Raw genomic sequence first — 24,177 nt, 5'->3', positions numbered from 1 at the left:
GAGGCAAACATGATGCTAGCCCACAACTAAAGGGGCTATCCCTCATGCACTGAAGTTCCCAGTTCCTCGGAAAATAACTGAGGGGTCAGCTTCCCCTGACTGGAACCTAGGAGAGCATCTACCATTTGTTTTCAGCAAGAGGTTACAGAATAGTCATCCACAGATACTAGTGGCGAGAGGAAACATTGTCTTATGCCAAAGTAGAACTGACTGGTCCTCTGCCATCAATGCAAAGTGCACCTTCCTGTCCTCAAAGAGGACTGAAATATGATTTTTATGGAACTTCCTGTAAAGGAATACAGAAAGCACAGTCCTTATCAGTATCTAAATCCATCTGGTGAGGAAGGTAGTTCTCTGGGAAAAGCAGGGAATGTTTATTATATGATGGAACTACTGTAAGACCGAGTCTTTTTGCTGGTTTAGTCTTCTGAGGAGTGCAGCATCTTCCAAACTTGACTGAAGATTTTTCTGCTACTCCAACAAAACGTCACCATTGACATTTGGCAAGGGGAGAAAGAAGTTCTTATGTCAGAGCAGATCCAGCCTCATTAGACTGCACTGCTCCACTTATCCCAGGCACTCCTACCATTACATGTTTTACAGGCCTGGGAATGTTCCCTTCCCCTCATTTTAGGATGCTGGGATCTCCTTTCTGTTGCACTGACCCTATTAACAACAGAATATAATTTGCTACATACTAAGGTGAGTTTTTGTTGTTGTTGTTGTTGTTGTTCTGGGCTTTTTGTTAAGCTTGCTGTTGTGGTCCTAGCCATTGATCTTCAGGCTCAGTGTAAAGCTTTTTCCCCACAAAGCTTCCACAAAACTCACACAGGTTTTGCTAGGTTTGGCTTTATGTACCTTAACGTTTGCAGATATGAGAATGGATTGCCTGTGCATTTAGCAGAACCTTTCATTGGACCTTTCTTGGGAATTGAGGAAAAGAAACAGAAGCTGACCTTCTGTTTACTAGCCAGAAGGCCACATGCCTAGTCTCCTTCAGGGCACATGTTAACCAAATTTGGTTTTATACCTTGCTTTCAGAAACAACGTATTTGTGCATAATGTGTCATGCCTAAGTTGTGGACCAATACGAATGTTTCTGATTAGGAACTCCAGAACATACTTCCATTTCTGGCCCATAAAGTTCAAATCTTTTAGAACCAGAGGAAGAACAGCTGCAGAATCATGCTGCTTTCACATCACACTGCTTTAAAAAGGCAGAAAATCCTGAAAAGCAGGAAGAAAGCTGAGAACATGCGGGCACTGTAGATGTTTGCCCACTGTGGCAGCCATTGTTCCTGCAGTAACAGTACAGCACCTTTTCTGCCACTCTTGGGAGGTTTTTTTCTTACTGCCCTGTTACTCAGATTTGTGCCAGTTCTATTCTGTGAGAGAATGATCTCATGATAGCGTTTTCATGTTCAGTTGACAAACTTGAGACAGTAAAAAAACGATATATAAACATTAAACATACAATTGTAGCATAGGAACTTCTAATGAATCTGCCAGAATCCAAGCTCCTGACTATACTTTTATTTAGTAAAACTGTATGGTAATGAAGAATTCTAGTGCTATTTCTGCAACAGGAATTTGACATTTAAATTGCACACCTTGCAAGATGTGGCTGCTTGGGACATTACCATAAACAAAAAGCATTAGGAGTCTGATGGCCTGTTTCGTTACAGGGAAATATTTGATCATAATTGCTACTTTTTTGATCATAGAAGAGCAAGGGACATGATCAAAGTGCCTTGGTGAACATCTATGAAAAAATTTGCACTAAACCTGACTAAAAAGTCATTCTAATTTGCTTCTTGAAAGACACAAGCAAAAACTACTGCATTTTTTCTAAAAGGTTGTTATTTCAAAGCTTCCATCTTATACCTAAATAAACCTTCAAAAGGAAAATTTAACTGAAACTCACCTGCACAGCCAGTGATTGTACGAACTGCCACTTTCACATCATCTACATGGATTTAGTTGATCTTTTAGAAGAATCCTGAATGGAGTGAGATAGTCTAAAAAACAAAACAAAACAAAACACCAACAGGAGCACTACAAACCTGCGAGCATGCATCTCTGATCTGTTGACTCCTCTGTATGAATTAGACTGAAAACTACAAGAGGATACTAGTATTACCACAGTGTGATTGTGTAAATACTACATAGAAGACCAAACCTTGCCGGAATAACATCTGGGTTTATGGAGCCTTTTACATTGAAAAAAAATACTCCTTTTGCCAAAGTAATTCTCCCTGCGTACTGAACTCTTTCACTAGGGGATGAGTGATTTTTCCCTGTTTGCAATGCCTTCAATGACTGATGCTACAGTATTGCCACTTAAGTATTTGAGACTGGCCCTTTTCTACTTCTGTCTCAAAGGGGAAGGCTCTCAAAGGAAAGTGCCTATTAAAGATTAAGCAGAAATACAGTCACAGCAGTGTGTATCTCGGAAGATGGGATTGATCTATTCTGGATATCCCACTAGCTTCAGCAGAGTACAGCTGCAAGAAGCCGACCATCATGTTGAAAGAGATACAAGATTCATAAACCATTTAATGAGTCCTTAATGATATACAGAGCTGAAATTCAGATGAATGAAGCTGATTTTTGAAGTGCTTGAAAGGACACTGAAATCATTACAAGTTTTTTCCTTTAAAAAGTCTTTTCTTACTGTACAAGTTGTAAAATGTGATGTCCTTCTGGCTCATACTTTCTTGATTTTTTTCACTGTTGACCTACTGAATACTATTCTCCTCCCTGTTTCTGATTGTCTTATCAAGAGATGTCCATTGTCTTAAAGGCATATTAAGTACAAGAAACTTAAGTTCCAGAAAAACTACCAATTTGGAACAAATAATTTAAGAAATGCATAGACTGAAAATAGTCAGATAACTCTTGGGGTATGAGTGCAATCTATGACACAGCCTGGTAGTGTTGCATGCTTTGCTGGTTAGTTGTGTTAAATACTGTTTTGATAGTGTAATCCATGTCATGCAAAGTTTTGAAATGTTCTTGGAATAAACTGAAACACAATAAACAGATAAGTGCTACAAAAAGGCTTAAATCTCCTTAGACACTGCAGAAGTTACATAACTACCCTTACAGGAGGATGTTTGTGTGGGGACAGTAAGAACAGTGAACCACAGCATTCTGTCACCTTCCTTTTATTGTCTTAGTATCTCCATCCAGCCCCCTTGAGTATAGGGGAGGAACAGAAAGCATCTGCTTGCAAAGCCACATATTCCAAAGAAAATACTCCATTTCAGAAAACTAGTGGCAGGAGACTTCATACAAGTGTAGGATAATAAGGCAGAGCTCAAAACTTTTTCCTCCACAGCACCATTTAGTTAAGAAAATCCGTGGGATCACTGAGGAATTTCTACTATATTGAGTATTGCAAAGATTTCTGGAAGAGTACAGCAAAAGTAGGCAGAAGATGCAGATTACAAACAACTCACAGAGAACAGAGGAGAGTTTATTATAGTGTCTTACAAGAGCTCTTCTTCCTCTCCCTTAGTCCTAAGAATTACTGTAGGAAGTTTGTGTTTGAAGGCAACATGAAGTGGAACAGCTTTTTACACTACATTGCTCTCCATGGGGAGATGAAACCTCTTCCCTATGCTGTAGTTCTCAACATGTGCTTCTGCATACAGTTTTTCCAGCAGTCTGTCATAACAGCTTAAGAGAGGCTACAGAAGTGCTAGTCACTCTTTGAACAATCCACTCTTTCAGCCTTGTCCTTGGGGAAGAGAGTTACGTGATCTCTCTTCTGGCTTTGTAAGTTAACTTACGAGAGATATATAGAGAAAATAAATGGTTTTGCAAGACATTAGTACCAGCTTTCAAACTGAAACAGATGGTACTGCCATGTTATGTGGCCTACCTGACGTCCTGGCTCATTTTAATAGAGCTGTGCTAAGTCAGATCAAATGTCCTCATGAAAGTTGCAAGGTGCCTCTTTATTCTGATGCACCTTCAAAGCAGATCCAGTGCTCAGGTCCTTCGAATGTTAACAGGATTGCTCATGTTATGCAAATAGTAAACAGTTCTTAAAAAAAAATATGTATTTGCTGTAACAACTGAAAACAATTAGTTTACTACCCATAGCTACTTAGACACAAATTTAAACAGCCTTCCTTCCTGATCTACATCAGGATCACTGCTTTCTACAGTTAAGACTCTGGTTGTCCAACAGTTTCTACAGCAGCTCCCACTCCATACGAACACACAAACTCCTATGGCAACAGGCACATATGAAAACTTAAAAAAAAAATCAAGATGAACAGAAACACATCTCACTTCAAGCAGCTTTATAATGCAGGAGTCTGATTAAAGTGAAGATAGTAAAACAGGCAGCAAGACCGATATGTGACAGTCATTTTACCTCTGCTCACATGACTGCATCGAAGGCACACCGATGACCTTTGAGCCAGTTCAGAAGCTGTCCTTTATCTGTGAAAGTTCAAGTCAGTTGTGCTTTGAATAAATATTTCTCTGTAGTTACACTTGAACTGCTGCATTATATACTAGAAATACAGAAAGTGTCCATGCACAGCCCTGAAGCACTTTTGAGTATAGCCCTTGCCAGGTTAACTCATGGATCACAGAAGTTGTAGGCATCACCAGCACACACAGATGGCAGGCACACTCCCACAGAGACACAGCATCCAGAGCGCTGACTGGCCAAACGAAGACTCAGAATGGAAGAAGGATGGAAAGCAAAACTTGCTTGTAGGAGTTTGGCATTCAGGGTTACTACTGCAGAACCCCAACCAAGCAATAACTCGTAGGGAGTCTCTGCTAGGACAAGCTCACTACTTGAGTTCACAGTTGGATTCTAACAGGACTCTTCAAGAAATAATTCAGACAGCAGCTGGGCTAGTTATTAGTCATTTGCTTTGTTATTCGTTTATGGTTGTCACTTTGTTCATTCCTAAAATTCCTCCCTTAAGCTTTAAGAGAAAAAAAAAAAATTGTGCTTAAGACAGACACTAGCAACTGAATTTTGTAAGGCTTTGGGCTGACTCTTACTGGAGCACAGCACTGCTTATAACCAATGGGTTTTCTACTGCCACCGGTAGCACACTCAGTACAGCAGAAGCTGTACAGATCACAGCAACCCTGAGGTAATAAAAATATAAAGGAAGAGATGGAATAAACATGAGATATGTATGATAATCTTGCCACCTAGAAGAGATTCTGAGAAAGACACCCTTGCTAATTATACAACAGGAGCAGCAGTGGAAAAAAAATAGTATATTTCAGTTTCTCCTTTGCTTTACACACACACTCCCCTTAATGGTATCCGTGCAGGCTTCCCTGCAGAACTGCCAATAGTGTTAAAAATCAGATCCTTAGTCTTTCTTTCCGTCTGTACAAAGTGCAGTTGGAATTGATTTTGATCTCCCAAGCTGGTTGCAGAAAGGAAAGGAAGCCGCCTTCTCCCTCCTGCCTATGTCACCCCATCCTAGTTCCCCTCCCTCCTAAGAGGCTTTTTTAAAAATTCAGAGCCCCAATTAAGTGTGATCAACTTGAGATTAGTTTTGTCATCTTCTTCCAAAAAGAAAAACCCAAACAAAAAGCAAAAACAAAACACACAATCAATGCCTCACCCACCCCAAAAACAATAGTCCCATTTAAAAAAAATAAATAAATAATGTATATATTTCATGCTGGAAAAAAAGTCACAGAAAGGATTCATTTTTGGTTTTCCCTCCCCGAACATGACACCAGGCATTTTCTCCCCCCTCCCCTGACGTAGACATGATGGTACATTCCAACCGGCAGTGTGCATCTGTGTTGAAAATGAGTTTCTACTCCTGCACGGTCCCACATGCATCAGGGAACATCCAGCTAGCTGCTAAAGCAGAGCAAAGGCTTTCAGGTTTTGGGTATGGTCCCTGCCTGTTCCTTTGGTCCATCTGTTAAAAGGCTCCTTGCTGCTCCCGGGTCTCTGCTCTTGTCTGTCTCCATTAAAACGTGCACTCTGGTCCCCGCACTTCCCAAGTCACTGGAGCTTCGTACCCAGCTTGCGTTGTCTGTTTCTGCAACGGCAACACAGAGGGCAGGGTGAGAGAGGTGGCCCAAACCCTATCACAGGGTATTGCAGCAAACCATGGGGGCAAAAGATAGCAGGATTAAAATACGGCTCTGCTTAGCTCTACACAAAAATAAAGCTGCCCCCACCATACTCTACAGGGAGATCAGTACTCTTTACAGTCCTAGAACATCCACTGTGTCTTAAGTGTGCACAAGCGCACATGTGAATGCAAGGTTATAAACAATTACTTGCAAAGAACATGGGCTAGGGAGCTGAAATACTGACTATTTAAATGAAATCCCAAACACTCCCCAACAGACTCACCTTCCAGATGCAGTAGTTAACCCACAACTTGGTATTTTTCTTTACTCTGCACTATTCTATCCACAGCAGCTATCTACATATTAGAAAATAAATTAATAATTACATCTGACAAGTCAAACCAGCTACAGCTCTTCCCACTCTCAGATCACTTACCTTGCCTCTGCTCTCGTGACTGTGTATTCAAACCACAGGATATTAGGAATGAGGCTGGTATCTCGGATTAAAAAGAACTCTGAAATTGGCCTGGAAGTGGAAAGGGGGAAATAACTAGGCTTTTTCTCCACCACAATTTTGATCAAAATAAAAAAAAGCAACACAAAAACTGCTCCAGACAACATCACTATTCTATTACCCTTAAGTCTGGGAAAGGAACTCCTTGTTAAATTTAATTAAAAAAAAAAAAAAAAAGCCTCTTGGGTTTTGGTTGGGTTTTTTTTTTTTCTTTCCTTATACAATGTTTTCGGACTATATTACATTTAAATAGCTTTTCAATTTCACTAGGTCATCAGACATTCATTAAGAAAGGTCTGTTCTGCTTGAAAAGCTTCTCCAGCACTCTGCCACACCTCACAACTTTAGTAGGGCTTTATAAATGTACTAGTTGCTTAAACTTCCTCTCTCCCCCACCCATATCAGGCAAGGATGTATGATCCTTTGTATATGTATGCACAAGAAAACATGGAGGAACCAGTAGGTTACACACAGTCAGTATGCCAAACTGGAACAGAACCCAGGAATTCTTATTTCTAACACCTGTAACTTAGGCAGTTCATCAAAGTTTTGACCGGCCCATTTGCAGTCAGGGCTTGCACAGCTACAACTAAAATTTTAGTTACTAAAGTATCTTCATGTTTGTTTTGTTTCAGATGCAAGCTACAATTTTTACACTGATTGATTAGGAAAATTTTCTTTTGCTAGGTAATTCTACTACACCTGTGTTACCAGCTCATTGCAAGGGATGCCTTTAATGAGCAAAACCGCAATCCACAGAATGCAGGCTTGCAGGAATAAAAACTCCACAGAATAGAGAGACTTACCATGCAGCTATCCTTGGGAAGAGAGGAGTTAATATCTCTTGTGTGAAGGCAAACCAGGCTATGGCCATAATGCTTCCCGCCACACCTCCATATAAGACTTGGCTCCAGGTGTGGTAAAGCAAATAAACCCTGCAATGGAAGAGAAGTCACCAGACAGGCTTTAAAACAAAAGGAGGCATGACTCAAGGGCTGATGTTTCACTGGACCCTTAGACATTCTGCACAAGTTCCCCTCCAGATGTTAAAGTGGGTATCTTTTTTTCATTAAAAAGCTGGCAAAAAAGTGGGAGGAAACTGGGAAAACCAGTCTTCCCTGGTAGAGCAGTTTCAGCTTAGAGCGCTTCTAGTTTGCGCTTAACTCAATAACCCTCCACACTCTTCTTCATATATCTTTGGATTAGCTGAGGAACTATAACTGTTGGTTCCCACAAGAAACTTCTCCAAAGCCAGTAACAAGCCCCCTGCAAGCCACCAATGCTGGGGCTTAAAGGCTTTTAAGAACATAGACAGCATTTTTGTTACAATTTTGCTGCTCTCAAATGTGACAGCACAAAGGCTGCCCTACCACAGCATCCTTACTATGATTGCAGCCATTCCGAAAGCTGTATTAATGGTCTGTTAAGTTATCCGTGCGCACAAGCTACACGAGTCATGTTCAAAATTCTCTTTACCCATACATCATAAAGCCATTAAGATAATCTTATCTGACCCTCTGCCTAGCACAGGCCACTGGATATTCTCAAATTAATTTTTTATTTTAATTAGACCATGTACCTCTTATGAAATTGTCCTGTCAGAATTTTAAAAATAACCAGTAATAAGGAATCGGCTCTAGTGTACAGTCAACTGTGCCAACAGGTAATTGCTTTCCTCTGGAAAACATGGCCTTATGTCTAGCCTAAATTTGTCTGGTTTCCAATCAACTGGAGCTCATTTCATATATGTGTGTTTGGTTTTATATATATTTTTTTATATATATATGTTAGATTTAAAAAAACTCCAAAGGGAAAAAAATCATTATCAAAGTTTCATTTTCTTTATTCATCTTACATAACTAAATTTTGCATGTCAAACAACTATAAATGTTTTATTAACTAATGCTCAAGCAAAACAATCAGATTGATCAACTGTAGCAATCCACATGCTGCAGATGCTGGTGTGCCAAGGCATGGTGCAATGCTTTCATTAGTGCTGCAAAGAGGATGAGGCAGTGAGGCTAGAGCATGGCAATGGAGCCGACGGGGAATTGGTACAAGCTCAGCTGGTCTCAGGTTTTATAAATGTCAAGTACTACACATGTAGCACCTTTGCTTATCTGAAGGGTCTCAAGGCAACACAGCAACTTCTGCAGAGCTCTGACTTGTACATTGCAGATGTCAAGAATTAGATCAGAAATGCAGGATAAGGAATGACAGGTCTGCTGGCTGTTAAAGGCCACAGGACTGTATGAGAGCATAAGACAAACAATTGCTCCATACCTACTATACGAGACTAGCAAAGCCACTGTGACGAGGCAGATGGACAGCACATGTCGCCATAGTAAATCCAGAAACCTTGCATTGTTTGTTTGGTGCATTCTGAAAGAGATGGAGAGCCATTAGCACAGTGGCAGGGAGCTCAGCAGTCCTTATCTCTGTTCTCACTATCTCTGAAACCCTAGGAAAGCTTTACTCCAGTGGGGTCACGGTCAGCTCGATACTATCCCAGCAGCAATCTGTCCCACTGGCAGCAGTTAAAGAGAAGCCAGAAAGCCACACTTCTCTCTCTCTCCAACTGTTAACAGGGACTGCTGTGATGGAAGGCAGAATGCTCACAATTACTGCAACTGATGTGAAAGGCACATGCTGAGCATATGCAACAGGGAGTCAAGACATCAGAGTCCCTCCATCGTCCACAAAGCCAGGAGGAACTGTGAGTTTTGTGTTCCTCCACACGTGGAGCCACAAGACAGAGCCATGCCCCAGCGAGAATTTCAGAAAAGCACAGCACAGCATGTAAAACCAGTACTTGGTAAGGGAGATGAACTAAAAGGTCATGCAAGTGGGCAACAGGTATTACCTAAAAGATTGCGGACAACCCCACTGACAAAACTGAGTAGACACATGAGAAAGCAGATCTTTCCTCCTCCCTGTCCCTCCCGCCTCTTCCCTCACACTGGTGGATCATCACACTTAGAAAAAACAAATCAAGAAACCTGTACTCAGATAGGCACAGGAGGCCCATCCGTACCCTTCAGTTTTCAGCAATGGTAACTACAATCCTAGATTCAGATTGAGATAGACATGCTTCATCCACCCTAGCCACAGTAAATTGTGCAGTTCCTCAGATTTAATTCCATTATGCCACTGAAGTGGCACACACCAAGGGAGCCATCTCTTTCAGGTGTTTCAACATATTAACAGCCAAAACCTGACATTGAATTTTTACCTTAAATAAAGGAACAGAAAGGAATAGACAGAGAAAAACCACATGAATTGGGAGTGGCTGGACGGCATCCCATATTTTGTGGTCACTGTTGAATGGGCTTCTGGGAAGAGAAGAAGAAAGAGTATGGTCAAGGTCTACCCTGTACATAGCAGCTGGAACGCTCCAGATGTGAAGCCAGACCACTCTGGTGGAATATGCACACATAAGTTCACAGGACATGTCTCTGCTCAGATGGCTCTGCCAGCCTTCTTACACCCAAACATCTGAAGACAACATGAGGCAAAGGGGAAAAATACCCTCTAACCCTCCCACAGTTAGCATTCCACTCAAAACGCAACCAACACCATGACACCAAAGGGCCATACCATACCTTCGCAGGGACGAGGCTCCCGGATTACATTTTTTATTAGCCAGTTCACTCCCTCGTTGAATGCCAGCCCTCCCAAGAAAGAGATCTGTGAAGGCAAGACAACTGTGTCATCCTATCTAAAAGATCAACCTACTTACCGGGCTCTCTCTGTTGAGAAAACCTCAAACCATATGTTTCTAATTTTCTGTTTTGACTACTAGAGTTAAAAACCAATCGCTTCAAAATTCTCTACCTGAGGAAAAAAAGCATTTATTTTTTCAGCCCACTGTGTATTTGGAAACACATTGTGTATATGCAGCATTTCAGCAGATGATACACAAAAAGCTACAAAAATGATACTCTCCAGCAATTCTGTTAGCATACTTCCACCAGCAAGTGTAGAAAGTGGCATTTTTTAACAGGGCAAGTTTTAAGGGATTGGCTTTCCCAGACGACCAACAGGGGGAGTGCACACACTGTTATTTGTGGCAAATAGCTTTAAAAAGGTGAGTTTTGGGGCTTTCTCGCTTTTCCCTCCATGAATACTTTCATCTTAAAGTTACTGTCTTCAGTCTAAAATGAAGTCACATTCTGAACCGAGCCAGACTGGTAGCATTTATTTTTACTCTTTAATTCCATAGTCCATACACCTCCCCTAAATTAGTCCTGCTGCTGTGATCAAACTCCCAGCTGGTGATGATCCTCTGCCTCTTTAACACTCAGTCTCATTCCAGACAATGGAGCAATTTTTCACACTATGTCATGAGCTACAGGTCAGACTGCTGCAAGTCAGCCAGTGTCTCTCTCCAGCTCAATGGTGACTTCCCACATAAGAATCAACCTCAACACTTGTCTCATTACCAATGCCTAACAAGCCCCTCTATTCAAAAGCCTATGAATTTGTGCAATAGTTACTCTAGCTTATTCTCTATTTTGGGTCAACAAGAAACCTTTGGGTTGCCAAAACTTAAGAGCTGCCTCTCCTAGTTAGCATCAGCTTAATAACCTAGAAGTCCCATTCCCAGATCCCTTGAGCCACTGGTTCCCACGACACCATGGCCCTATATTAGAAACCTGCTGCCAAAATCCTTTCACTGGGCCCTATTTTATCTGTTTACTGAGGGCAAATGCTACAAGAGGTTTCTACCTCCTAAAGGGAATTTATCCACGACACTGATTCCCAACTACCTGTCACAACAGACAGAAAGCATTATGCATTATGAAAATGTCCCTTGTTGGTCAGTCTCTTCTGTCCCTGGTATTCAAATCATAGCTGGGAAGCAGCTCTTATATACAGATCCACTCCCTTGGGAATCTGTAGGTTTTATTTTGTATCCCCTTTTCTGCCTCAGTACTTCAAAGAAAGCACATCCTATTGAGTTACAGACACCATCTCCTGCATATGCTGCCCATCTTGCAGGAACCTACTAGTGCTATGATCCTACTGGATCTTGGGAGTGTTCCCACTCTGCAACAGCATTCTTTAGTTACTCAGACATCTCCCTCTATGTTTTTGGACACATAATACCCAAAACATACCACAGGGTAACAGAAAAGTCAGCAAAGGCTAAGCAGTCTTTTAGCCTGGTACAGGTGATAAGCGTTTCCTGCTGTTCTTTGACAGGAAGATCACCTTACCTAAGCTTGCTCTTGAAAGACAGAAAAAGAAGTGTGAATACAGGAGCACCAGGTGACAAAGGAAAAGACTTTTGTCACAAGGAAAAGCTGGGACAGGAGAGAAGGACTCACCGTGTGAAGCTCTCTCTTGAATATGATGAGTGTTACAAAGCCAACAATAATGAATATCGGACCAAGACTCAAATAAGCTAAAAGCTGACCAGAGAAATCACCTAGGGAAACAAACAAGAGAAACAAATCAGTTTGTGCTTCACAGGTACTTGCCTGCCATCAAGAGCAGGGGTCAGTTGGTGCCCTGAGTCACTGAGAGCAGAAGAGGCAAACTCAGCACTGCAGCAAGTCTCCATTTTGCAGACTGACTACTGCTGCTCCAGCCCGGGAGGAGCTGAGGCAAGACAACAGCAGTGCTTACATGCAGGTTCAAAAGCAGGGATGAGAGGAGCTTGGCATCGTTCAGCAGAGATTACTGCCAGCCAATTTACAATGACCATGGGCGTGGGCCCAGAGTCACTTTAATACAACATAAGCACAGGCTGCTGCAAAAGAAGCAGCGTCTTTCCATCCCCCTCATTCATATTGCCTCCCTGTGCCAGCAATTACCAGCAAACACTCCCCAAACAAATCCTTTTCCACTCCCTTATTAAAATGGGTTAGTTTTCAGCTGGATCAACTCCTTAATCTGTCTCACCATGTGTCTGCATGAACACTAGCATTAGCAAAATGGGGAGGAAATAAATAGCTAAACATAGCAGAAGACAAAGGGAAAAAAGGAGACTCTGCTTTTTAACCAGCAGCCCACTTTTATCACACAGAAATTACTTTGGGCCTTCACCCCAAATAGCTAACAGTCTGGTTATCCCCCCTGGAAAAATCAGGGAGCGGCAATGGGACCTCACAAGAGGTCATAAGGTACCTCAAAACCTTTATCCTGAACTATCACACACACAGGAGTAGGCAAAAAACAGTAAAGAGCAGCTATACATTTTGATCTAAGTTTCTCTTGCCTCTGTTCCTAAAAAAGGACACATACAAGAGCATTTACAGAGAAGATATCAGCATAAACTCCAGGGAAACAAAAGATTATCAGTCATTTTGTTCCAAGATCGGCAACTCACATCAGGAAAGCAAGAACTATCCACCAGAGAATCTTCAAAGATAGCAGTCACTGCAAAAATAACAGCATGAACCCAGCGAGCAGCTTAAGAGACAGAGGACGTACTATATTGGTTCTCAGACACTACATCTTCTCCATCCCATCACTGAACAAAAGGATCAGCCCTCATGTCAATTTATCATTCCTCTTCTCAAAAGGAAACAGGATGTCTCTGCAAGGCTGAGCATTGGACTCATTCCTAGATCAATTCCAAGTCTCCCCAGCCCACACACCCACATTTTAAAACAGCATTTGGCAAAATGGACTTCAACTTCAGCCTCTGAATACTGGAACTGAAAAAAAAAATTATTGCACTGCTACAAAGTTCACGCTGCTGATGTTATTGCAACATAGTTGTGGTTACATCAGGTACAGTGCGCAGATCCCTCCTGAATTCCAGTCTCTGAGTTAGACCTGGGAACCAGCAACATCATCAGCAAGGATCACTTGCAGGAGTTTTAGCTTTAGTGAACTTGAAGAGCTGGAGGACAAAACCCCCAAGAATACTGTATTTTTCACTGAAGTGAGGTTCTACTTTGTTTTTAACCTGAAAAGCTTTCAAATTCAGTGTCTTTTAATCTTTTCTTGCACCATACGGCAGGTTAGCCTTGCATCAGGTGGGTTCCAAATGCTCCCGAAGCAGAACAGCAGTGTGTTAGGGTAATGCGGAGTGGATGTAGGTGACAGTATCAGTTACCTGGCAATGGAGAATCAAGCCCCTCAGTTTTACAAAAATCACAAACTCTACAAAATTAATCCTGTCTTAAATGAGGGAATTAATAAAACAAGCCACCAGACAATCAAAACTACACTGAAAGCCTTAGGAATACTTTCCACTAGTTTCATTTTCAGTGTTACCAACTGAAGATAGCTCCTCAGCAAGGAATCACCACATTTCAGGTCATTCACTCTGTTAATCCATAGTACATAAAGGCTTAGCACTTCAAGACTAAAAGCCATAATTTTGTCAAGTAGAAAACCAAACCAGATTATTTATCTTCTCAGAGGGGTTCTATTTCTTGTGCAGATGGTGGAAGAATACTTAAGAAAGTAGTCTTTTAATTTAAATAGCATCAGCAGTATCAAACTCAAGACTTTCCATTATGTTATATGATAACATACCCAATAAATCAAGCCATCCAGACTTTAATGGCACACAACCCACACTTGAACCTGAGGCGAAGAACCAGAGACCATCGCTCCCAGATGCTGCCTGCAGGCAGAGTATCAGTCCTTTGCTCAATCTTAACTTTTAAGACAATAGCTCCCCAAACATTTCAACTGTCCCTTTAAAACAGAACAGAGATAGCATTAATAATATTTCCTGTTACCGTGGGGGACAGCAATCAAACAGAATCACATTCTGAAGCCATGCTTTCTAGGGGAGGAGGCAAATAAATAGCTGTGCACTAACTGAAGGCAGCACTTCTGCTATGCCCTGGGACCTACACCAGGAACTCACTAATGCCATCATGAATGTACTCACTAGATTAGTGGTTCAAGGCAGAGCTGCACTAACTAAACCAGCTCCAAAATGGAAATCGCCAGTGAAGGCAGCAAAGCAAGCTCCAAGAGAAAGGCCGGTGCTGATCACCACACAGCGCTCCCAGGGCCTCAGAGCGGGATTGACTTATGTCACTCCTACCTACTTCAGTGTGCTCAGCCTTCTTCCCAGGGAAAGGGGAACTGCAGGAGACCCGAGAGTTTGAAGTCCAGTCAGATCTAGCAAGCAGGTCCCTACCACTTTTTTGTAAAGATTAGTATTTCTTCATTTTATTAAGCTTAGGAATTTTAAAGCAATTATTCCAACCAGTAAGAACACAGCCCACCAAAACCTCTGGGAAAATGCAAAAGGAAAATCTATTTAATATATAGTTTGGGCTTTTATTGTTTGCTTTTGTTTTTACTTTTGCTTTTTTTGAAGTCCAGCCTTCCCTGGACATCATTTGGGGCTGAAGATGCAAGAAGAAAAAACATACCTACCTCATTTTTAGGCATACAAGAGATAAATAGGTGAAATACTATTTATAGCTCAGAAGCACGCTATTTTTTCAGCCTTCACTCCGCATCTACTTCTGCTCCAATTCCACATTTTACCCAGCATTCTTTCAGTGGAAATATCCAAGCTTTACCACATTACCTTAACCTGTATATAATGTAAAAATATGAATCAACAGCACTCTAACCACATCCTACCACAAGATCTAGCTTTACCACCACCACCACTGCTTCCTATTGAAGCATCTATTCGTGGCACCAACACTGGTCATATGTTCTTGACTAGATGCATGTGTGCAAGTTGCACAGACAACATCTAGTGTATGTGTGTCACATACATTTACACCAGTCAATATTCATGATGGATCATCATTTCACCTACTTGCACATAACTTGATATCACAAGCCGCGGGACAGTAAAAATAGCTTCAGGAGGCTTTAAATTATGGCATAAAAGGCATGTATTGGACATGAAACTTCTGCAGGAAGATGACACAAACCCCTGCATTAAAGAAGCCAAACAGAGTGCTATCTGCTTCTTTCAACAGATATTACTTAGCTACAAAATGAGCCCTGACTGGTGAGCTACCACCCTAAAGAGAAATCACAACAAGGGTTATCAGAACAAACATTCCTATAGGAGCAACACATGCTGATACTGGTTAGCAACGAGAGCTGCTGAGCCAAAGTACAAACACAGCACAAGCACCTTTGCTCTGATGCACCTTTTCCCTGATCAGTTGTTCCTGCACCCTTCCCTCTCCAACTCTGCCTGACTGTAGTAAACACCCTTCACAAGTGAGAAACAGAAGATTCTCTGTCATTCTGCAGAGGAAGGGTTTGGCACACCAGGATTCTCTCCTTAACGGATTTGTCCAATGTGAGAAGGAGGTCCAGAAAGTCTCAGAGCTTTAAGAATCCCAGCTGCACTGGAGAGGAAGTTTTTTCTTTTCTCTAAATAATAATAAAAAACCCAAACAAACCAGGAACTCAATGTTTCTCCAGTGAAACTCACCCTACAGACAGGAAGTCCCTGAAGATGAGTTTTAAGTCTGCAACACAAAGTCATCCCATGCAAAGCAATGCATACGGGAAAAAACAACCCTAATTATACACACAAGATGACAGGATTTATTTTAGTTGTTATCAAACAAGAAACCCTCAGGCTTAGTGTAAGCCAATACCTTCAGAGTAGTATTCAATGCTCTCCAGCAGTCAAAAAGGCAAGAACAACATTTTTAAGAGCAAAACAAGCTACTGTTACAGCATTACAGAAATTTATGATGCGATTCTAGTGTCACCATCTAAAAAGGGATAGTAAACACAGAAAAAGCAAATAGAAAGGGAACAAAGATAACAAGAATGAAGCAGTAGCCACTCAGAAAATATCAAATAACTCAGATCTTCAGCTGAAAAAGGAAAGCAGAGGACACAACAGTTCTATAGTCATGAATGATATGGAGAAACAGACACCAAACGTTACCTCTCACTGCACATGAGATAGAGAGCATTTGATGAAATTACTGAGCAGTGAACTTAAAAGCAGAAAAGAAACAACCACCACATTAAGTTACAAAGCTTGGTGCCAAAGATACTCAAAGATCCAAAGTGGAAATGGTTCAAAGAGCAATTAAACATATTCAGGGTATAGCTTTTACATATGCATTAAAGCACTTGACAATCCTGATGCAATCACCAGCTGATTACTGAAAAGACATACATAAGGATTATTCCTGCCTACCTGCCAGCAACCTCACACTATGCCGGATCATTCCTTGGTCTCACCAAAGTACAGTTGCTGATGAACAGCTCCAGGACCAAATACTTCTGAAAGCGATGAGGACAGTATTTTTAAAGATTGTCCTCTTCGGCAGCATGCTTTAACACACTGTCAAGTAACACTGCTGTTGTTGGTTTCTTCTCCCTATGTTTGATCTTGACATTCACTATCAGTCATTTTTCAGTCATGTCTTCAAGACCCCATTACTCAGAGCAGTTTGCAGTTGACTACCACGATGTTCACCTGCTGATTCTCATTTGATCTTGCTCAAAGCTGACATTGCAGAAAGCCCTGGAGAATGGAGCAGCCACACAAGCAGTAGGGATGGGTGTTTGTTGTTTTGCATTGTGTCCAAATTATAACACTATTGATAAGGAAACATTAGACAAAGACAAGGAGGATGAGCACCCTTCTGGAGACACCTATCCCCTTCACAATTAGAAGCAGAAGCCCAGTGATGGGTTTTGTCTGCCCGACAGAAATCAGCAGTGACTGCTTTTCACCTGGTCACAGCCAAAGGGACCATTGGTCTCGGCAGATGAAAGCTGGGACAACAGCAGTTCTGCACTAGAAGTCTTTAAAGACATGAGATTTTAAGAGCCAATTGCCACAGTAGCTCAGCATGCTGCACTCCAGGCCAGCAGTCTCTGGGATCAGCCAAGAGCAAAAGATGTTTGCCACACAACAGCATATGAAATGCCAAAACAGCTTAATAATTTATGTTGGTAAAAGCAGGATCTATTTCTCATTCTGACCCCTCTTTATCAGCAGAAGGCTACATTACCCCTATTGTGCTGAGCATACTGCCAACATCACTATGTTATAAATATACATTATCTAGCAGCTTTATGGACCTGGACTTAAGCTGTACACAGACAAAACATAACCAGCTTTCTAAATAAAGTTAAAGCACTTTCCCCAAATCCAGGTAAAAGTAGCAGACCTACTACCTACCTATCTTACTGTAACTCATTTTTCTAGACCAAAATAAATTAAGAAGCCTTTGTACCTCTAGCTGTTTTAATGTTTTAGTCCTTTGTGTTCACTTTGTAGGCTTCCATAATTACATGTTTTATCCAAGACAAACACAGTGTTCACCCCCTCACTACATAACCCTAATCTCAGTGGTGATTTACCCCCTCTGCACAATCATCTTCTCCATTTGCCTGTATAAAAGCACTCAATGCAGAGAAGAAATAATCAAGTTATGTCACATTCTTTATGATCTGACAGATAACCCTTGTGCAGCAATTTCAACCACCTTCATTTCCCAAACCAATCCAACAAATAGTGGACAGGATGTCCTGTGTATACTGCCAGGTTCAGCTAAGGAGATAAAATACAAATATGAATATATTAGTACTACTGGAAAGATTATTCCCCTACCTCCCCCAAACTTTGACATTAATATATTTGAGAAGGAGGACAGCAGAATAATGTACAGGGTGAAGGAAAACTCAAGACAGAAAAGGAAATGCAAATCTTTCGTATAAAGTATCACAGAGAACCACAAAACAGTCATATGGGGAGGCGGGAAACACAAGAAAATATATTTCCAACACCAGATCTTTTCAGTGTTATCACATTTCAAGTCTCTGGGCTAAATGGGTACTTTCAACCCAGAAGATCCCTAAACACTTTAGAAGCTTTAGGTATGGTGCTACTGAGAGGAGCTTTCATCATGAACTAAAATCCAGCTATTGAAACGGGACATACAGCAACACTTTATGGCAAGTTAGGGAATTCCTAGGAGAACTAGTAATATTCAGAACAGTGTTTTAACACCAAATGTGGATTTTGGCCAGACTGTCAATACTTGCACTCCAACATTTCACATCCTGCTTGATTACAACAAGCAGCTGAAAACCAAATTTTTTTCTATCTCACCCAAAACCAGCACATGGCAAAGAACCTGAAGAGGAGCTCCTAAAGACCACAGTTACTTATGAGACACTGCTTAGACAGTGGCTACCTGAATACAGACCCATTTGCTCTTGCACACTGGCAGATCGGCAATTCATTCTACCACAATATGCAGGCATGCAGTGCCACAGGGACATGGCACAGGACCTTTGCATATCAAACCACTGCCCCAGCTGGAACAGCCCACCCTGCACACGGGCACCTGTCACTCCTCAACACTGACTGTACCCAAACCCACCTTGCCAAGGGCTGACCTACAGGAAGCCCTGTGCCTGTCGTCCTCTGAGCATTTCCCACATCATCTCCCGATCAAAGCATGACACTGGGGCCGACTCCCAGCACAGCCACAAAAGCCATCTGGCAGCCAAGCCTACCTCAGGGGCAGGGCCCCCCTGCCACTGTGCAGCTCCCTGGGGTGCCACAAGGACACACCAGGGCCAGCTGGCCCTGTGGCACACCAAGTCAGACCTCCGGTATCAACCCAGACACCCGAGAGCAGGGCAGCAGGCGACACCCAGCCCTGCTGTGCCGCTGTGGGGTGGCACCAGGACTGTGGGGAGCTAGCACACCCTGGGTGGGGCCCACACCTCGAGGCCCAATGGCAGCCACACGTGGCCAAGCATGCCAGGAGGCTGTGGTGGGGCACGAGCCACTGGTGTGGAGAGGAAGACGAGGGAGAGAGCGCAGGCCCGGCCCCGGAGCCCCATGGCGGCAGGACAGGGCCGCGCCCCGGCCTCCCCCCCATGCCGGTCCCCTTCACCGCTGGGGCTCAGCAGCCCCTGGAGCACGGCGCCTCGCCAGGGCGCATGCGCAGCACCGATTCCCCCCCATGTGGCTCACTATCCGGCAGCGAGTCCCACCGCCCCCAGAGCGCACGCGCGCCTCCCCGCCTCAGGGCAGCCGCTCAATGGCTCACTATTTCGCAGCTGCCAGCCCGGCCCTCAGGGGTGCCGTGGAACGACGGGCGGGGCCCGCCGCGGGAAGCGGCACGGCGGCCAGCGGGGAAGCCAGGCGGGGACGAAGGGGACCTTTACCTGCGGGATACTCGACGTGAGTGAGGGAGACCGGCCGCCACGGAGCAGGGAGCGAGCACTCTCCGACTGCGGCCATCTTACCCGGATACCGGGCCGGGCCACCACGGCCAATCGGAACACAGTTAAGGGGCGGTGCGACCACTGGGCGGGGGCGCGGCGAGCGGCGGCCCAATGACGCTACGCGGCAGGTGAGGCGCCGGCCAACCCACAGCCACCCAATTAAAAATCCAACCCGGGGAGCGGCAAAGCCAATAGGCTACTACCAACGGCGCCCAATAGAAGGAGGACGCAGGTAGCGGGAAAGCCAATCGGAAGAAAGGCGGGCGTCATCGTCCTTCGTCATTGGTGAAAGGGGCGATGAAGATTATCCAATCATCAGCTTTCCTTACCGCTAGTTCTTAGCCAATCAGCGACGTCGCTGGGGCGGCTGGCACGGTGGGCTGAGGAAGGGGCTTGTTGGCGACTTGGCGGTTAAAATGGCCTCTGCCGCCCGCCGCGCGCCTGGGATGCCCCGGCCGGCACAGCCCTCAGGTGCCCCGCCTTGGAGTCGGGCCGATGGGGAGCAGTGCCCACGGGAGGACTCCCCCTCACAACGTCCCTGCTGCCGCCCCAGCGCGTCAGGGTCTCTTGCTGCGGTGCGTGGGGCCTGTCTCCTCGTATTCCCTGTCGCCGTGGGGTGGGTCCGGGGCCCGGAGAGGGAAAGTCTGGGTCTGCTCTGCTGCAGAGCTGCTTCCTCGTTTGGCACCACTGTCAATGAATAAAAATTTACCATCCTCTCATGTCACCTTTTAGAAGGGTGAAAAGATGTGTTTTTAAAAGGGAATCTTTCACTTTATAAATGGCATTGCTATGGATTATTTCACTAGCATAAGCATGATATTCCTTCTTGGCCCTGCAGAGGATTGATTAAGTGGCAAGGGCTAAGCTGTGTTGAAAATACCTTTCCCCCCCCTTTTTTTTTTTTAACATAGAACACTAGGAAGAGGATGGATTTTTATAGCCACATCTCCTTTCCAGCTCTGTAAAGGACCAGCACCTCCTGTGTGAACATGCACATGTGAAAGTAAAGCATGAAATAAAGTCCTTGCAGAATCTCAAGAGAACTAAGGATGCTGCTGCTGATACTCCACATATCCTTTAAAAGGTACTGCAAATGCCAGGCAACACCTAGTCCACGTAGTACCTTTTTTTTCCCTCCCCAAATACCTTTGACTACTGAAATCACCCATTCTAAAGACCAAACTGAAATTAATGTTCCCATATATGAACCCAGAGAGTATTACTTACCTGGCGAGCCTGAGGAAAAAGCAGAACACAAACAGTGTAACACTTCAAAGCGAGATACAAGAGCAGCATTACACAGAAAAGCTTGTAGAAGGCAAATACACCTTCAGACCAAACCACCAAAGTTAATTCAATTTTAAAAAATAAAACTTACAGAAAAATAAATATGCAAGAGCAGCACAATAAGTGATAAATATAGGCAAGGAGTTACTTTTAAGTTTTATACATCAGGAAAGCACACAGACTAGGATTTCTAATCCTTAACATGTTCACCTTAAAGCAAGATTTCAGAACAAGGAGAAAACTCTTTTTCCTGCAATTGTAATATACCCATTTTCAGATAGCAATTATGATTATGTCCCATTAATTTCAACAGGCTCTTCAAAGCTGACACTCTTCATGGCATTGCAATAAGAAAAATAGCATTAACATCTTATTTTTTGGAAAGAAAAAGCAAATATTTACTGCAGAAGTTCAGTTCATTGCAGAAGACTGCTACAAGGTAGCTTGAGTGATTTACTGCTTTCATTATTCAAGTTAAATAAATCTCCTCCTTTCCAAGCTATTGAATATAGAGTTATGCTGGCAGAGTGGATTACATTTGATCTATGTACCATGACAAGTACTGAAAATTGTGGGCTTCATTGCTATATTCACCCACTCCTTCCTGAACGTAAGAAGAAAGTGTCAATACACAGAGCAGCCTTTGCTCTGTTCCTTCAGCACGAGAAAGCACAAAGCTGCTCTGGAGATGTAATGAGTATACAGTCTGACACCATGGAAACAAAGATAAACTCCTTTTAACTCTTTCAACCAACCTTCAGGGTGTGGCATGAGACAAAAATTTTCCTATTCATGAACACTTTATTTGCATATATCATAGTTCATGTCAGGCTTGCATTCAACCAACTAACCAAGGCTTATTTTTTTATTTTTAAGCATATAGATGAAATCTTAATCACTGTGGAAGCAAACAGACTATCTGATTCAATCTGGTTTCTGTATCATTTGAAAATGAAAGTATTTAAACACACTGTAATGGCTTCAGAAGAATGAGAAGATGAGTTTCCTGCATTGCTCAGCAGATGGGCATCTCTGATACCAACCCACATTCTTTACTCTGTGTTTCTTTCACATAGTTTGGGAGGCTGGTAAGTGTGCTACAAGAACTTGGACAACGTTTAAGAGATTCTTCTCCTTACTGGGATTTTTGTTATCACTGTATCACAGTCTGCTAGCCTACCCACACCACACCCAAGCACAATCAAACCATCACGGAAAATGAAAAATCTGAAAAATAAAACCCCAAGGCTTTCAACCACTGCTCAAAGTACTATGAGTTATCTTGTTTATTTTATAGCCTGCTTAATCTATGGACTTGTCTTCAGCAGAAGCAGGAAGACGCCCCATGAAACAAAACCCTTAAGTTTACTTGCTGTAAGTTTAGCATTTTGACTCTAGGAAGAGTGAGCCTTGTTTTATACTACCACTCTATCACCAGAAGGGTCACCACAATGGTCACCTAAATCAGAAACTCAAGTCTTTGGTTTCTAGCAAGTTTCACCAGGAAATTCAGAAACAAAAAACACAATCATGAAGGAAAGTTTATTTGACTTGTAATGCCCACATCCTAAGATTAAAGGTATTTAAAAAAAAAAAAAGCTGCAAAGAAAAAGAAAGAAGCAAAACAACAGATTTTTACACCTTTAGGAAATCAAGAAAAATTAGGCACAAGTTTACATTCATTAGTTTCAGATATGGCAGAGGAATGTTCTACTGAAGAGTGGTAAATAAAAATCCTGCTTTCCCACCTCCTTGTATGAGACAGCACAAGTCATGCTCTTCAAAGCCACACTGATCTCGTAGATTCAACAAGGCAGATTTTTCCTCATTTTTTTTATTAATCTATTTGTGCTTTAAAGATCATAAAGACCCTCCTAGAGCCATTTGGTATAGTCTCTACATACATACTAAAGTACTGAGTACGTACTTTAGCCACTTGTGAAGCTTGTTACAACCTCCACATAACAATTGAAAGTCATGCATATTTGAAATTCTGTTTAAGCATCAGAAACTATTGAAGGATTTTGTTTCATAGCTGCTAACCCACTTTAAATCCCTGTCAGTGTTAAAATCTTGCAAGTGTCAGCCCAGAATAATTTAACCCCTTGAGAATAAGGGTTCATTATAAAAAAAGGCAAATACCTTATCTCTAGAGATTCCACCTGAATACATATCTCATCTGCTACTAATACTGAAGAATTTCCTTTGCTAAACACAGTATTCTGGGGAAAGAAGGATTTTCTAGTGATCTCTTACGAAGCTGGAGGGCAGGCAGTTGTTCTGTCATAACCTTTTACTTTACCCTGCAAAACAGATGAGTATGAGGTGATTGCCATTTTGGCCAAGCCCTGCTCCGGGTGGGATCAGTGGCAGCAGCTTGAGCTCGTGGTTGCAGCCAAAGGAGCTGAATGCAGCAGGTCACTGACCACTACCCCTCTGGTCAGGGAAAGCTTCTTCAACAGGAACAGCTCCTTTGAACCCGCTGATCTGAACAGTACTCGTCAGAAACTGCGAACACTTTTCTTCTGCCTTCCCTCTCAAGCTACACTGGGATTGGGGAGGGAGAAAATGCAGCAACGAAATAGCAGGGGGGCAGGGGTGTAGAGAAATTTAACATCCTCCCCAGTAAAGAGAAAATCAGTTTGTCTCAGCAGACATCCCTGGCTTGTGCAGAAGCAAGTTAATGTTGGCAGGTGGAGGGGGAGAACTCAACCTTCAAGAAGCTGCAGATGTTCTCCAGGAAGATCCCTCTTTACCTTCACTGGGAAGGCAGCGTACCCTATTTGCAGTAAGGGCTAAGGAAGAGCATAAAGCGGTAATAAAACTGTCTTTCTTCCATTTGATCGATTAGGAATTTACAATTTCTTAGCTTAAAAAGCTGCAGTGCAAGTTAGTGTTTGCTTCATGGGGACCCTGTTTCAGTATCCTCTCTCACAAGGATGTGAAAAGACCAAAGTCAGCAGCCAGTGTCCTTATCTGTCCACAAAGCAGGCAGGCTGCCCCAAGCACTGAGGCCAAAAGACACTCAAAGTAGTAAATAAATACACATAGAACAACTCTAAAAATGAGAAATTAACAGCATTGATTGTTTAGAAATACACTCCATCTTATTAATCTTCACATTT

General features: G+C 42.7%; 1 protein-coding gene across 2 annotated transcripts; it reads right to left on the bottom strand.

Moving 5' to 3' along the window:
- Nucleotides 1-6,010: 6,010 nt before the first annotated feature.
- Nucleotides 6,011-19,911, bottom strand: DOLPP1 (dolichyldiphosphatase 1; the record flags this gene model as incomplete). 2 transcript variants are annotated; one of them, XM_082009015.1, is made up of 8 exons in its annotated part: nt 19,706-19,911; nt 11,929-12,029; nt 10,201-10,285; nt 9,831-9,930; nt 8,882-8,980; nt 7,405-7,533; nt 6,521-6,610; nt 6,011-6,047 (listed from the first exon to the last, which is right to left on the bottom strand). In XM_082009015.1, exons 1-8 carry the CDS (start codon nt 19,779-19,781, stop codon nt 6,011-6,013), a joined length of 717 nt encoding a protein of 238 aa, XP_081865141.1. In that variant the 5' UTR covers nt 19,782-19,911. The 2 variants fall into 2 exon arrangements, with proteins under 2 accessions (XP_081865141.1, XP_081865142.1); XM_082009016.1 differs by lacking the exon at nt 7,405-7,533.
- Between the last annotated feature and the right edge of the window lie 4,266 nt (nt 19,912-24,177).

The sequence above is a fragment of the Phaethon aethereus genome (assembly GCF_964289735.1).
Source record: "Phaethon aethereus genome assembly, chromosome: 20".
Lineage (NCBI taxonomy): Eukaryota > Metazoa > Chordata > Aves > Phaethontiformes > Phaethontidae > Phaethon > Phaethon aethereus.
The sequence above is the reverse complement of the archived record's forward strand: the minus strand, read 5'-3'. Positions and strand labels throughout refer to the sequence as shown.